General features: G+C 34.8%; 1 protein-coding gene across 1 annotated transcript in view; it reads left to right on the top strand.

Moving 5' to 3' along the window:
* Positions 1–17,483, top strand: part of EYS (eyes shut homolog) — a 906,089-nt gene that overhangs the window by 296,925 nt on the left and 591,681 nt on the right. The window contains 3 exon segments of the mRNA XM_075747398.1: positions 218–331; positions 1,502–1,615; positions 2,067–2,180. Coding sequence (XP_075603513.1) covers positions 218–331; positions 1,502–1,615; positions 2,067–2,180 — 342 coding nt within the window.

Raw genomic sequence — 17,483 nt, 5'->3', positions numbered from 1 at the left:
TCTATACAATTCCCATCATATCTTTGTTGAACATTATATATACATTTCAATTTTGCCTTTAATCATTAAGAAATGAATTCCCCAAAGACAATTTACAGCTCATTGGTAAAAGTTCCCTGTACGTAACTAACTTCAGTTATTTCATTTTGTTGCTGCTTGCACTGGTGACTCACCAGTGGTATATTCCTAATTAAATGAATCCTTCACTTGTTTCCAGGTAATAACTGTGAGATTGAGGTGGATGAGTGTCTTAGTGATCCTTGTCACAATGGAGCTACTTGTGTTGATCATGTGAATGCCTTCAGTTGCATCTGTCAGGATGGATTTCAAGGTATTAAAAAATCCATAGAACTATAACTTCATAAATCTACTCTTAGTCTTACACCATTTTTTAACATACAGGATGAGATGCACGTATACTTTTTTATTGTCATCTTCAGTAATAAACATATAAAATGAGCGTAAGTGCTTCTTGACTAAAGTTATCTGTTTTCATGACAGCATGGAACTAGGTGTTTTCTGCTAGATGGTGTCTTAGCTGTTGAAAATAGGTCAGTGACTTTCAGTTAAATTTTAGAAATAGCATATAGTGCTTTCTTTTAGTTTTTTAAACTGTTGGCAGATTTAATATAATAGATTCAGGGAAAAACACTGGGTGGGAAAGATTTTGTTCTTGGCATATTTGTACAATTTAAATGAAAAATGTAATCACTTTGACAAGTGGATGCATTAATAGCTGCAGCTATTCTTTGCTTTCACCTCAGATTAGGAATTTAAAGTGCATCCATTTTCTTTTTAGTGCATCATTTTTTAAACATCATGAATATTTAATCACGGAAATACAAAGCAATCTATAATTCAAATGTCACAGGGCAAAATATTATACTTCTACTGCTAGTTATTTTCAGAATAACTATCAATTGCATTTTTATTTATTAAAATTCTTTGAACTCCCCAAATCTCAGAATTGACGTCAGTTTTCATTTATTCTTCAAATGATAAAAAATTAAGTTCACTCAGAAATATTAGCAATATTGAAAGTATTTTTATACTTTCAGTAGCTATGTGGTTGTGTTAGCTATAGTCTAGACTGGAATAAGTGGTGTTTTTTTCTATATTGGATTCCTTTTTCCATTTTCTGGGAGTACATCTGTTGCCTTATCATAAACACAGGGAATACTTCTTCTCATGTCATTGCAACACAGTCTATTATATTTAATGCAATTTGATTTCCATTCTTCTATTTTCATATAATAAGAAAATTGCTTTAAGCCTTAGGAATCTATTCAATGACTCTATTTTTAATCTTTTTTGAAAGTAAGTGAATAGCTTAAACATTAAAAATATGAACATACTGCCATAGATGCCCAAATTTGAATATAAAAAGGGTGTCAAATAGAGTCTAGTATGCGAGCTATATTCAGGTAAAATAAATGTTCGTATTTAACTGCAGGTGCTACGCAGTAACTTCTTTCCCCTTTGCCTGATTGTATATTTATAGGTACAACTTGTGAAGCTAATATAAATGAATGTCACTCTTCTCCATGTCTTCATAATGCGTCATGTGCAGACCTTATTGGTGGCTATGAATGCATCTGTCCACCTGGCTTTACTGGTGAGTTGTATTCATAGCAAATGTTGTTTTCCACAGCGAGGTAGTCCACAAAGCATCCATTAAGACATCATTGACTAATTTGCTTGTGTTTCCTTCTCATTTCTCTTTATCTGCCTTAGTCTAATGTTTCATTTGCATTCCAACAAACTGGAACACTGACTCCATCTGTAAACTAAATACCACAATACAAATTAGTCTGCATTTAAAAAAGTCTTCAAAGCTTCCATGCACAGAGAAGATTAGTTACCATTTTTCAACTCAGAAATAAGTTGTTATGTATTTGTGGTGATAAGAATTAAATGGATGCTGACATTAGTATGTGTGCTTCTTTATTTGGCTGATTTATGTTAGTTTCTCCTCACAACTTGCTCGAGATTCTTGTGGTGCAAATGAATTAGAAATAGGCACCTGACTGTCTTACTAAATGTTCAAATCTGTTGTCTTTTCAAAGGTGCAAGATGTGAAACAGATATAGACGAGTGTGCTTCATTTCCCTGCAAGAATGGAGCCACCTGCATTGACCAACCTGGTAATTACTTCTGCCAATGTGTGGCTCCGTTTAAAGGTAATGAACACCAAGGGAGAGGGGAAAACAAACATAATTAACTTTAGAAAGCATTTCTGTCAATTGTCTGAACTCATTTCACTCTTCCTACAGCATTATTAGTCCTTCATTTTCTCAAGCAAAGCTTTTAAAGTGACCAGCCAATTATGCCTTAGGCTGCAAGTAATGTGAAGTAAACTTTGTTTATACATCTACTAGGAATGTTTATTTATTAATCAAAAAAGGATACTTTAAAATCAGTTTGTTAATGGCATAAGATTATTTACAAAATGAGATGCGTATGTCCATTAAGCTGCCATCACAAAGATCAGTTGCTTTTCTACACATTTTTCTCTCTAATTTGATTAGTCATGGCATTCTCTAAATTATTTTCTCATTCTTAGAAAACAATTTATAGTTATCTTGGAATCCATAAATTCTGTGTAATTATTTCTGTTGATGCTTTTAAAGGAAATACATGTAAAATGCAAGCTTTATTGAGACTTTTTTCATAGAAATTTTGGGGGGTTAAGTTTAAACACTGAAAAAGTAATTTAAAGTAACATATTGTGCAGTGTTCATGAGCAAAATCTAGTTTAAGTGATAATCTCAATTAAAGGCGCTTGTTGATTTATAAATTAAATATAAACACATTTTTTCCTCCTGCCGTTCAATATAATGATACATACTTAGGATTCCAGAATAATCATTAAAAGGCAATTTTCTTGGTATGTTGAGACAGCAGGCTTTTCCCCTTTAGGGAAGATGGCTGCATTAAATTCATCATTCATGAGAAAAGAGTGAGCTCTAATGTTTGTTCTTATTATTTTAGTTAATGGTCAAAATTTAGTTTGTCATTTTTATTAGTTTTAATTTATGTTCTGCTGAATAAAATCTAGTATAATAACAAGTAAATGAGTGCTGCAGTATCAGAATTGCCTCTGCTCAGAAAGATGTGTAATCATTTTCAGTACATGGTTAGAAGTAGTGGTCTCAAGTATTTGTTTCACAAGGAGCCAGATTTTCAGAAGACTTTAAGTAAGTAAGTGATTAAAATTTCAGAAAGTCAACATTTCTGTAGTCATCCTTTGAGAAGCTATCAGTGTCTAATACTCTCAATGGAAAAGTTAAACCCTGCTGGCAAGATTCATAAATGGTAACTAAGATCCTCTGAAAACATAATATTCTTGATAAGAGGATGTCTAGAATCTATAGGTTTCTTGTTGAAATAAAATATTTTTTGAGACTGTTTAGTTCTTTACAGGTTTACTTGGTACCTTTCAAGAGCAAATTCTTATACTGATGTTACCTAGATTTATGATGGTATAAATAAAAACAGAATTAGCTTCATATGAAAACCCTACCTCAGCCACACACCATCTGTTTATTCAGTATTAAACTGCTGTAAATGTAGTCTTTAACAGATTCACAGTAAGCTAACATAATGGGTAGTCAAACTATGTTTTCTAACTGTGTGGAAATATTCAGGTTACTGTAATGAATACCTTTGTGTGCATTAATTACAGCTTACAGAAATTTATTTATTAAGAAAGTAAATATTTTAATGGTGTAAGTTATATAGAAATATCTGTTTTATTTTTGGAATATTTTCACATTCTTCCTCCTTCTGTTACTCTCTGTGGAAAAGCATAAATGCTATGTTATGAATTCTGTCATTTACTTGGAAAGAAATCTGAAGTTTTATTTCCATAATACATTGTAATGTTTGATTCTCCCATCACAAAATCTCACTTGAAGGGTATGCGCCACTATTAGGAACACACTGGGCATCAGAGAGGACTATTGTGGTTTTGCCCCAGCCGGCAGCTAAGTAGCACACACCCACTCGCTCGCTCTTCCCTGTCAGGATGGGAGAGAGAATTGGAAGAGTGAAAGTGAGAAAACTCATAGGTTGAGATAAAGACAGTTTAATAGGTAAATCAAAAGCCACGCACACAAGCAAAGCAAAACCAGGAATTCATTCACCACTCCCCATGAGCAGGCAGGTGTTCAGCCATCTCCAGGAAAGCAGGGCTACATCACGTGTGACGGTTACTTGGGAAGACAAAACGCTGTAACTCAGAATGTCCCCCATCTTCCTCTTCCCCCAGCTTTATGTGCTGAGCATGACGTCATATGGTGTGCAATATCCCTTTGGTCAGTTGGGGTCAGCTGTCCCAGCTGTGTCCCCTCCCAACTCCTTGTGCACCCCTAGCCTACTTGCTGGTGGGGTGGGGTGAGAAGCAGCAAAGGCCTTGGCTCTGTGTAAGCACTGCTGAGCAGTAACGAAAACATCCCTGTGTTATCAACACTGTTTTCAGCACAAATCCAAACACACCCCATACTAGCTACTATGAAGAAAATTATCCCAGCCAAAACCAGCACATCTCTACTATACAGAATGTAGAATTAAGGAATTCTGAGCATGATTTGGACATTCAGGTGCATTCATACAAAATGCACCCTTGTCAGATTAAGATAGAAATGGATTCTATCTATAGAAAATGGTTAGCATACATTTGTCTCTCTTTCCAATTTCCTTGACTATTCTTATTTATTCTGACAAGGAGACTATGCAAGATTACCACCAGAAAGTTTTAATTTTTCCATTGTCCCTTCTCGTCCTCTTTATTTTCTCCTTTTTAAAAAGAAAACAGAAAAATTTTCACTTTTTTGCTTTCATTTCACTTCTTTTGAGAGCAAGTATAGCTACTTCTCATGTTTATTTGCTGCAAGCTTTTTGATATCCCAAATATGTAATTTTATATTTTAACAAAATTTTACATTAATCCTATATGAATATGAAAAATCATCAGAAATTTTATTAAAGTATTATTATATACTCATAGTTTCTTGTATTTTTCTTGTGTTTTTTTTTTTTTTTTTTTAAAAAAAAGCATAGATTTGTCTACTTTGACAAAATGTTTAAACTCATTCCATTGGCTTCCATAGAATACTGGAAGACATACAAAGCTTTTAAGAACAATGATGCTTGGGCAGTGATATATATCTGGATTTTTCTTCAAATATATGACAGTCCAGGCTGTGCAAATTATTTCTACAAGTCTGATCTGTGAATGATTTTTTAGTTTTCCTGTTGGCACAAACCTTTTTAGAAAATCCAATTTCCATAGTGAAGTCAATGCACGAAGAGCACTGGAGAAGTACGTCTTCTCACGCTGTTGCTGTAACCCTAAGTGACCAAATTAATATATTCCTCTCCAACAACATTCTCCTAACAGAGGATTTCCCCACAGCTAGTGTAGATCACTGGTCTTTCTACATATTCTAGTATTTCATTGGAATTATTGCCACTGAAAATTGCTACCTTTTTTCAGCTGAACAGCTTGAGGGTACTAGCAGTCCATCTATGCATAATTCAAAAGATAACTGAAGAAACTTTTAAGACTTCCAGATATGAAATAACACCCTTGTCAACTCCTAATAATGTTCTAATTACTAAATATGATAATTGAAGTCTTTTCATCCTATTTCAGCCAAGTTCCTTGTCCTGTGGAGGAGAAAATTGAATTTCTATTTTCCAAAATCATACAGCTTTTCCTGTAGTCCTGATAAGGTATAAAATAATGAACGTCAAAGTCCACATACTTTTATATCATAACTCTTTTGACCTTGGTTTGGAGGAAACTCAAGATTTGATGAAAGACAAAAAATCTATACCAGATTATGTTATTACTGAAGAGATTCCTGTGTAAACCCACAGAGAAATCCTAGAATTTACTGAGCCTCACTGAACATATATTGTATCTAAGGTCAAATGGAGAAAAAATAATAGCATCTAGGTTTATGTAATATGCTTTTGCCATTTATAATACAGTTATCTATGCCACAAATACTGTACGTACTTGTGAATATGTTTTAATTACCCCAATACGACAGTCCACTTTTCAAAGTCCTACAAGATTTAACATAAGTACGTATCTAGTATAGCTGCTTCTGCTTGGTTCTAATGTATTTGTACCTGCAAATATGCTACTATTTTAGAAATGTCTCCCTCTTCCACCCATTTTCTATCATATCTCAATTTGGGTGCAGGATAAATCACACATTTTAATATTAGCAACAGGAGACAAACAGCTACAGTTCTGGCCAATACATTATCACTGATCGTCTTTGGCAGTAATTTATCTGTTGCAGTATTAACCAGGCCTCTCAGCCTTCTTATGAGCTTGATTCCATTATATTATCCTAGCTGGGGAGTTATAATAACTTTTCTATTATGATATTGATTCTACAATTGTAGCCTTTCTATAATAGAATCACAGTTACTATAGAATTGATATTAAGTGCTTCAGAAGAGAGTAGAGTGTGTGTGAAATATTGTGAGACTGTACCTCATTTAGGGGTCCTAAGAGTTTCATGGAAGGTAGAATGAAAGCTCCCAAGTCTCTACCAGGAAACACTGTCTTGTTGTATTAAAAATTAACACATAATTCAAGAACAGTGCAATTTAGTAGATTTTAGAGTCCCCAGTGTTATATTTTATCTGTATTTTATCTATATTTATATCCATGCTGTTCCTTCCATGTGGAAGCATGTTAAATGCAGACTTGAAAGTATTTATTTACAGAATGATAGGAAGCAGAAGTTGATAATGATCATATTTTAAAATCAACATGCCCTTTAATTTTCAATGAGAGACAGACACCTTATCTTTTATGTTAAGGAGTAAAAAAATATTTTTCCAAACCTCAAACCTACCCTATTTTTCAGTCCCTTGCTGGTCTCCATTATAATTTAGCAAAATACACTTTTTGTCTTAAGCTATTTATTTTGTTATAAGACTGAAACACACCCATTATATTCTTCCATTTGTGCCAGCAAAATCAGAGTGGTGTTTTTGGATTGCTACAGTTTATTTGCTTTCCTTAGTTTTAAGTCTTCATATAGCTTACAGCTGGAGGAGCATATCACTTTACAGATTTTATCTGGCTCTTGCTCACTTGTATGAAGGGATGCCTGCAGTTCACTCAATTGTGCAAAGCTATCTTAGGAGAAGAGGTGCTCAAATGATGCACTGATAAACACTGGTTTACTGTTTCTTAGTAAAACTGGCCCACTACATAGTAGATGAGTCTTTCTCTTCTCTAGAAAGTCTTACACTTTCAAGTTGTTCTAGAATTACCTATCTACTTTCAAGATACTTTCTAGGTGCTTCACTCCAACTATTAGCCATTTCATCCATATTCAGATGTATTGGTGGTTTTGGTGTTTTGTAAGAACCTTGCGGTATGTTCAAACATTCTTCTTACAACCGGGTCTGTATCTATAAGTGCAAGTTTAGTGTTCACGGCTTTAAAGTGCCAACATTTTTATATATCACACAGCCACATCAATGAAGTTAGTCATAACTATTAGACATCAATCCTTGCTGACAGGGTAGCAAAGTGGGATTGTCCTTGTATCAGGCATGCTGCTTTTCATCCCACTACAATTTCTAGACCAGCTCATTTTTACAGAAAATAAAGTAAGACTTATAAGGCTGCTTTATTCTTACTTGGGATTGAAAGCTAAGAACGGATCTTGCAGTCCCACACCAGAGCTGCAAATTTACCACATTTTCTACACCAGTATTTAAGGAAAAGGTGAACCAAACGACTTTACTAACATTTCTGTGACCCATGGACTGAGCCAGTATTCTGCTATTCCCAAAGAAAGCTCAGGAAGGAAGCAAGCATTAAAATGTCCCTTTCAGGCAGAGATAGTTTATGTTACATGTGATAGCCTTGTAAGATATGACATGAATATTTTCTTTCTTCTTTTTCTTAAAAAAAAAAATTGTTTAGTAACTTGTTTTTAATAAATGGAGCAAAGACATTTATCCTTTGATCCAAATTATTACATGACTCATTAAAAAAAATGCACTATATGTGTTTGGTCTAGATGTTGCTAATAGGTATGACCTTTTTAATCAAATATATGTAATTGTAGAGGAAAAGTGAAATTCAGTTCTGAGGAAATGTCTACTTATTTGTTGCAGCCTTAATGACACATGTCTCCAAATGTGTTCCAATTAAGATTAAAGCAAAAATGGTAATTGGCCATTAAACATGTTGCAAAAGAAAGTAAACTAGTGAGAAAGGCAACTCAGCAGAAAAAAAAATGCTTAAGTCTGTTGAAAAGCAAGAGTAATAATGGAGTTTTCAGCATAGGACACTCTATTATGGGAACAGCTAATTACAAAATAGATAATAAGTAAGAAATGTAAGTGCTCATGAAGGCAAAAAACTAGAGTAGAGATAATGGAGCAATTACTTTTTCAGTGCTCATAGGCCAAATCTCAGTCTTTCCTGTGCCAAGGCCCATGCAAAAAGGCAGTTTTGCAAGACCTGTGGCTCTTTCTAGCATATCTCTGTGTTAGACCATAAAAGAATATCTATCTCCAGTTCAACATCACTTTATACCTGGTTTTGCCACTCTCTTGACACTGAACAGCCAAATAAAATTTTATTTAGGGGAAAAATGAAACTGGGGCATAGAGCTATGAAGGGCACTTTGCATCACATAGGAGCTTTTTCTGGGTAGAGAAGCAGAGTGGCCACATTTGTGGTATATTACCTAGAAAATACACATTGCCTCTAAGCAATATGGAAGGTTGGTCTAAAAGGCTATGCAATGCCTAAGTGGGAATCAGTATGAACTGGGACTTGCTGTTGGCTCATATATGAAGTCACTGCAGAACTTCTTCGGAATTTTCTTCTGGTATTTCTACTGATTTTTATATTATTTCTAAAAGTTGCTACCTAGAGACATAAATTCAGGTGTTTCTGCCTCCAAAATGAAACAAACCAGAGAGTAAGTCTTTTGCCTAGCCATTTCTAGTGTCAATTTAGACACTCTTGGGTACGTCAGAGAGCCACAAAGGTCTGGCAGATTTGACAAGATCTGTAAGAGACCCATGGTCTTTCAGAACAGCACCAAGAACCCAAAGGCACCACTAAAAGCCCTGGTTGCTTAACTCTGTCCATACAAATGCAGTGAGGTACATGTTGTAGTTTCAGATCTGCTTTCAGTTTGCACCTTGGGACACATCTTGATCCACAAGAAAAATTTTCTAAGCCTTTAGAGCTGTGAGTACTCTGGGAATACTGCATGTGTAAATCCAGTCATCTACAGCAGATAAGGGGTTCGAATTTCATTAGTCATTCTCCAAGAATGGTGTACAAGAACCTTGGTTACAGGGAGGAGACTTAAGTTATGTAGATGATACAAGGTATATTCATTGCAAATGAGAATCTGTACGTATCTGTCCCTTAATTTTCCAGAAAGTATGTGCAAACCACAATTTTTCAAAGACTTAAAATATGGTTATGTTTTATCTGGCTGCCCTACAAATTATGAGGGCATTGCCGTTGCTCAAAGAAAAGTTTACCAAACCTCAGGGGGGAGGGGTTTTGGCTGATGGAACAAACATTTGCAGCTTTATTTTTCTACATGGTGGGCCTATTTATGGTGTAGGGTCATCTGCCATACACAAATAAAAGAAAGAAAATAATAATCCTGGTATCAGCTGCTATAAATAATCTCTGGCCAATTTGTCAAATTTTAAGAAAATGAAAATAGGATCTCAAAACACAGAAAGGTTTGGCCACTTGAACTAAAAAAGGTGATCATTACTATATCTGAAAATGACACCCACAGGTGCTAGGACTTAAGGAAAAACTGAGTTTGATACCAGATTTCTGTAACTTTTCCACATACATCAATAATTTCAGTTGAATTCTGATATAATAAACAAAGGTAAGATAAAAGAATGAAAAGGAAAGCATTCCCATATATTTCAGTAGGAAAGAAATTTGGGGTAACTCTTTTCTTTAGTAGCATTCTTTTATTTTCTGAGAAAGAGTGAAGCATGCTTTTACGTTGAAATGTGAAATGCACAGATGTGGATACAGACGTATCTTCATAGTTTAGTAGTTATAAATGTGTATATTTTAAAAGAAAAAAATGCACCTAAATAATATATTCAACTCCTATTTTTGTCTGTTTTTACAGAAATTTATACAGGTATGGAGGTTCAATATATGCATGTCTGTGTGATTTTCATTTTAAAGTTTGTGATGTGGGTCCATCTCATGCTTTGTTCCAGCATTGTTGCATGGTCTGCATTACCATATACAATTAAGGAAATGTTTTTTACTTGAAAAGTGCTAAGTATTACTTTTCAAATATCCTTCCTTTAAAAACAAACAAACAAACAAACTTACTGATTTTCAATTAGTACTGATTTCACAGAAAATGCCTTTTCACAGATTATATACAGAAACACAAAGCAATTCCTTCCATGGAAAGTAGAGTTTTCTTTCCACAGAAAGAATGGAATTGCTATAAATTTGAACTGAAAGAAAAGACTTGCTGTATTTTTAAACTGTTAGAGTAATACTTTGCTTAATTTCAAGTAATATCAATATATGCATGCTTCTGCACGTATTTTTTTCTTCCTATCCACTTCCAGGGTACTTCTGGTTTTTTTATTTATATTTACTAGCCTTTAACCATCTCAGTTGCGGATGTGTTTTGTTTTCTTATGCCACAAAGTAGATCAAGCTAAGCAGCCAGTTTATAAAATAACAGCAAGCTTAGAGGTACATCTGAACTTTCCAAAGTTAAAGAAAATGACAATTTTGAACTTTTAATAGAGGCAATTTCATATTTAGCATTAAGATGTTTAATCTTTAATGTTGCATGGACCTCAAATTTTAGACATCTAACTTATTGCTCATTAGTGTTCCTGGGATTTTATGTTAAGTTTATGGAAGCCTTTGAGGGTGGGAGCCATTGAGTTGTATAAAGTTGATGAAAACTGAAATACCGATTTCTCTGAAGTGATCAAATAATTTTTTAAAATTAAAGTTATTGTATTCACTCATTTCAAAAGAGCAGTCTTAGGAAAAACAGAAAGTTGCATATAACTTGAGGGTAGGGATTTGGTTTTTGTTTTTGTTTTGGTTTGGTTTGGTTTTTTTTTAATGTAGTCTGATAGTGCCTTTGTACCCTGGATTAGTTCCCATAACTAAACACATTTTTACTTGTATTGAATGGTATTCAATTTATTTAATTAACCTTCAAAACCAGTGGTGATTCACTTTAATGTTAGAAGTGTCTTTTAGCTCTGTTGTTAAAAGGTGAGTTACAGAAAGATTGAAACTTAATGCTGTTGCAGTGATGTTATGATGATAAAGGAAAAAACCTAAAAACATAGAAAACATCTAAGAAAATATATTTATCATGGAAGAATCACATCAGTCACTGGCTTTTACTTCATATATGAAATTAGTTTAGTGTCATTTTGAAAAAAATGGTCTCTGTGTTCTGAACCTGAGCATATAAACTAAACAATGTAAATTTAAATAAACACATTCCTGAGTTAACACAAACTTTTGAAAATTTTCATGTATTCATGCAAGCTATATAAAATTAATCTGTTGTAGTTTTTCTCCCTATTTTTTGCTTACTGACATCCTTTCAGCTGGTGTAATTTTCTCATTTCATTGAAGCAAAATGCTTTTAACTTCATTCATAAGATATACTTTTCTGTTTCATCAAATTTATAACAATGGTGAATAGATGAATAGACTCTAAGCAAGGCTGCTGAAATCCAATGATACCAGTGTCATAAGGTTACATGAGCTGGATCCCAATAAAATAAAACAAATTTTAAAAAAAAAATCTTTCAGTTATCCAGTGTCTAAAGATCAGATAGAAAGACCAGACCAGCATCACAGTTTCCATCGAGGCAGCTAGCAGAACCGGGACTGTGACCCTCACTTCTTAACTTCACAGCGCAACTACTTCCTCTGAGCACACTCTGGTGCCCAAGAGTAGGTGCTCTTACCTGGTTGGTTCTTCCTCTTTTGTTCAAACCTTCACATGGACTATTTAGCAATGACAGCACTGAGTGCATATTTAACACCAGTACCAGACTACTTGGTATTATTTACAAAATTGCCATCCAAATGACATCCTTGTTGTTCTGGTACTAGCCATAGATAGTTTATTTTCACTATATTGTCATAATCATGCCAGCAGTTTGCAATCAGATATATTTTGTCTTTGATTCAGTCCGTACTTTTATGGCAAACTGCTGACTTTGAAAGCTGTTGTCAGATTTAATACCTTAAAATGTTAGTACCAAATGGCTTTTTTATTAACTTATTTTCCAAAAGGAATAACAAAATTGAAGAGATGTCATTTCTGATTATAAAAGAATTCTGTAGTACACATCAAAATGTTTCATGTACAGATTTATGCTGAACAAATAAAACAAACTAACTAGTGTCAATACTTTCACATAAAGAAATGAAAACTTATCTCAGCTAATTTATTGACTATGTCATTTTTTAAATTATGCTTTTGACTATTAATAATAGCCTTAACAGAATAGTCTTTTACATTAAAAAAAAAACAACCTCTTTTCAGTGTTCATTTATGATATTTAGAGATTCTACTGTAGAAGTATTACAAGCAAACATAGTAGAAAAGAGAATGGATTAATATTAGCAGAATGACCCTTCTGAATATGCAATATGCTTCTCATTCCTAAACAAACAAAAAAGATGATTTTCCAAATAAAGTATTCATTACTTGATATATATTGTATGCTAGTAAACATAGTATATACTATGAGTATATGCTTCCATATGTAGAGAGAAGTATAATATTTAATCCAACATATTGTGCCACGGAAAAGAAAATTGTCCTTCAACTGACTGTGTAATTTAATCATTTGTGCATATTCTTTTGGATGTTTGTTCAGGTTTATTCTAATAGAGAGGCCTTTAACTGTCTAGTAAAGTAAAGACAATCTATTCTTGTAATCAATAAAATATAGCCAAAAATTAAACAAACAGAGAGGTTAAACTTGTCAAATGGAAATAAGCACGGTTGGAAAGATGTGCTGAACTTATTAATTCATTAATGAACTTCTGTGTTTGATTCTTTCACATTCGATCTGTTGGGCATACTTTCTCTTTTTTGTCAGCTTACTATGTTTAGTGAATATTACCTTCTTAGTCTGTGATGGGCAATTTAAAAATCCTGATGTGTCAGTGGGAGAAGACAGTTTATAAACTGTTTCCATGGCACAGCATTCCCTTCTGTCAACAATCACAGACTTACTATTTCAGAAACTTGCCAGATCAAGTGAGAACTTTCCTATATTTAGTAAAAAAAAAGATGTATTCAAATTAACCAGCTACAGGTAAATATTTAGTATTTTTATATATGCACAAAAATTCTTTAAAAGAGAAAATGCAGAAAACATGAATTCTGTATTCTGATTAATCTACTTTAATGAAGAATTTTTTCATGTGTGTCCTATTTGCTGCTTGATGTATCCAAATAGCTTTAATCATAAATTTACAGCTTTGTAAAAAAAAAAGGTTATATGAGAGCAACAGCAGCAGTGCATTCATTGTACTAACATGTAACCACCATTGTCTATTACTATCGATTGTCAACTACTATCCAACCTTAATCTTTGCGTGCATTTTTCAAAAAAATTCTACTTTAAATCAGCCAACTTTCTCTTCTTGTTTTCTTGCTACTTATATTGATTACCATTAATAATAATTATTTAATAATGAATGATTTTCAGAATTGTATTGAAATAATATAAACAGTTGTGATACTCTGAGTGAGGGAATGGTCTTTTAAATTATTAATTCTCAGCACTGATGGTTAAAAATTAATTGATTCAGGGAAAGGGACTGAGTGGATGGGAGACAGTCTTATTATCTTCTTGTCTTTTTGTTTTCCCAATCTTCCAGTTTGAATATGAATGAGATCTTTGCCATTTCTGCCAGTAGCAGAAAAAGATTTTTCATGCAGTGATATGCAGGAAAGTTGGGTGGGAGGAAAAAGAGGTTGAATTTCTAATTAAAGAGTGGTGAACATTGCTTGAAAGAAGGCACCGAAAAAACTGTTTAGAGTACTACTAGCAACTAATATTACACGACATGTTTTGGCCTCATTTGGTAAATAGGATTGTTAACCCAGGTCATCAACTTTATGACCAGATTTTAATTTACCATTCTTTATAAATGTCAGGATAATATAAATATTTTCACTTTGTGCTGTTTTGCTTTACTATAGCTAGAACAAAAGCAGTAATTTGTTTTCCCTAATTTCTTAAAGAGGGGGGAAAAATTTTTTTTTGAAAGGGAACACTTTTGGTGTAATTTCAAATCAGTACAAACTTCACTGGAATTTATACCCTTCTGGGGAGCTACCTTGAGCAAGAATCTGAAGGAGAGGCATAAACCCACGCACCTGCTTGGAAGGAAGGTGCACAAGCTCCTCACCAGCCAGACATGCACCCTGGTTGAGTTGCCATGCTGCCAGAGGGAGAAGCTGGGGAAGAAGAACAGGCTACACAACATCAGTGATAAGAAAATGGAAGATGATGACAAAATGGAAGATGAAGAGATTTTTCTTAGAGACCCTGAAGGGACAAAAGCCTGTTACCCACAGGAGCAGGACTGGGGGAGGGAGGAAGGATAGATAGAGGATAGGCTCAGGCACAGGGTGACAGAGACTCTACAACATGGAGGCTGGAAGATGATTAATTCTGACAACTTGAAGGCAACTTTCTCTTCACCTACAGAGATTCACTTATGAATTAAGTATTGGGCTGTGACAACAGGTGAGGAAGAGTTAGTTTCATCCGGAGAGGCATGTAAGCTGTCTGACTCTGACACATACACCGTCATCAGTACCACTACAATGAAACAATTGTCAAAATAGATCAAGATTCCCTTCTGTGAGGGAGAGTGGCAGCTGTTGACCAGCTCTGATCTCTGAGGAGGTTTATTTGCATGTCAGCAAATATTGCACTACAGCCTTCTCTAGGAATAATAACATACACGCTAAGATAGCTCACATTACTAGTATGCTGCAATGGATGGATGCAAACTTTCTGGAAACACAGGCAACAAAGATGAGGATGCTGGGCTGAACTTCATACAAAGCAGTGTCTTGAATGCATGGAGCTTTGCTATGGAATGGGTGATGGTGATGCACTGCTCAAGTCAATGGGGCAGAATGAAAAGGGAACTGGTTAAACAAACATTGTGGTGGGTATCTGCTACAGACATCTTGATCCAGAAAAGTTTATGAAGTCTTCTTTAGGAAACTGGAAAAAGACTCATGAACACAGACCCTAATTCTCATTGGGATATTATCACCCTGACTTTTGCTGGAAAGACAGCATGGAAAGACACAAGTAATCCAGCAGATTTTTGGACCACGTTGAGTAGAGTTTTTTTTTAAAAATGGTGGGGTGAAGCAGCTAGGGGAGGTATGTATCTGGATTCTCTGTTCATGAATAAGCAAGAGGTGGTTTGGGATGTAAAGGTCAAAACCAGCTTTGGTGACAATGAGGTGATGGAGTTTATAGTCCTAAGACTGCACTGAAAGGAAAACTGATTTATCTTGGACCCACTGATTTATCTTGAAGGACAGTGCCTCACAGCACAGTTCTTTCCAAGGTGCACTCAACCAGATGTGGCAGAAAAATGGACAAATACAGAACTCCTGACTGAGCTTAAAGAGAAAATGAAGTGCACAGAAGGTAGATGGAATGGTGAGCTACCTATCCAGAAGGCATCCAGTCACACGTGAACAGAATTAGGAAAGCTAAAGGGCAAATGGAGCTAAAACTATCAAGGCAACTGAAGGGCAACAAGAAAGAGTTCTATAGGTCTACAAGTAACAAAGAAATATGGGAAATAATGAGATCATATTGCTGAATTGACAAAGGACATGGAAAAAGTCTGAGATACTCAATGCCTCTTTCACACTGTTTTTCCACCAATGGTGGGGCTGGGCTTGTTCAGCCTGGCAAAGAGAGTTTCAGGAGGACCTACCAGCAGCCTGGCGCTTACTTAACATGAGTGAATACAAAAGACAAATTCAGGCTCCTTTTCTCAGAGCACACAGTGGAAGACATCTATCCAAGTATTCATAAAAAAAATCAAAACAAACATATGAACACCACCTTATCATTGTGAGGATTTGAGGTGATAAATATGTCAATATGTGTTAAAATTTATGTAAGCAACCAAGACCACAGAGTGCAGGTTACCCCTATACGTTCCCTTCTGAGTCTGTTCACATTGAATCTTTTACGTTTCAACTATTTCCAAAATTCTTCTCAGAAATTGTTTTTGAGACAGTATGAATCATTTTCAGCTGATGCTTAAAAAAAATTATGAATTTCTGAATAATAAAAATACATTTTTATCCATGGTTCTTTGAAGATCACTGTTTTTTGGAGGGACTGAAACCATATGAAAGTTCTTCAGTTACTCTTTGGTCAATGATAAATTTTCTACACACAATATAGAAAGAAAAGGCAGAAGAAACCCGATATATTATTCAATCAGCAGAGCAAAATGTTTGAAATAAAAATCATACATTGAAGCCAGGGGTCTGGGAGTATATTGAGAGTTTAAAAAAAAAAAAAAAAAGGTAATACTTTTCTGAAATACATAGTTAACTCATGAAACTTTGCCACAAGATACTAAGATTAAAAATTTAAAATCCATTAGCATTCACATGACATAATTGTGCACAGTCCTATTTATACTGCACAAATATTTGGAAATAATATAAGCCTGTGCCTTCTAAGTTCTATGTCCTCACTGTTTCTTATTGCCTCTTTATTTTCCAATTGTTCACCAAAACTCTTGTTATGCTCTCTTCCAAAAAGTGGCGGTATCTGGCTTTGGAGAAGAATACTACAGTAGGGGAAAACTGATGCACTTTTGCTTTATCTGCAAGAAATGTCTACCACCCCCACCCCCAAACACTTGGCATGTAAGAGGATGGACAAATCTGTTTAAAGGTTCTTCCATCAACGCAGAAGAAAAACAAGTACTGTATTACTGGGTCATCTGACAGTTCCACTTATAATTGTGAGCCATGTGTTAAGCTTATTCGTGTGGGTGTGAACTCCACTTTAGGAACCAGCAGGGTAGTCACTCATGTCAAGCTGTTGTGATATAAAGATGAAAACTTCAGGGCAAAATCTCAATGTGCCATATGGCAGCATTTGCTATGCAATTTCATGAATTCCAGATCTGAGACTGCCAGCTGCCTATGGCAGGATCACCCTGCACCAGAGAGACCACTGGTGACATAAAGACAGGGAACAACTTGTGCTGCTCTTTCTCTCCTCTGTCAGCATGACTACTGGGGTCAGAGGGTTGTTGTGGGGTTTTTTACCTCAATTCTGTTCCTACTTGTTGCTTTTGCTAACATTCAGTTTCATGGACACCTTAATGTTGAGGTTATCCAGTGAGT

Source organism: Balearica regulorum, chromosome 3 (assembly GCF_011004875.1).
Source record: "Balearica regulorum gibbericeps isolate bBalReg1 chromosome 3, bBalReg1.pri, whole genome shotgun sequence".
Lineage (NCBI taxonomy): Eukaryota > Metazoa > Chordata > Aves > Gruiformes > Gruidae > Balearica > Balearica regulorum.
Note: the sequence above shows the minus strand (reverse complement) of the source record. Positions and strands in the feature narration are given on the sequence as shown.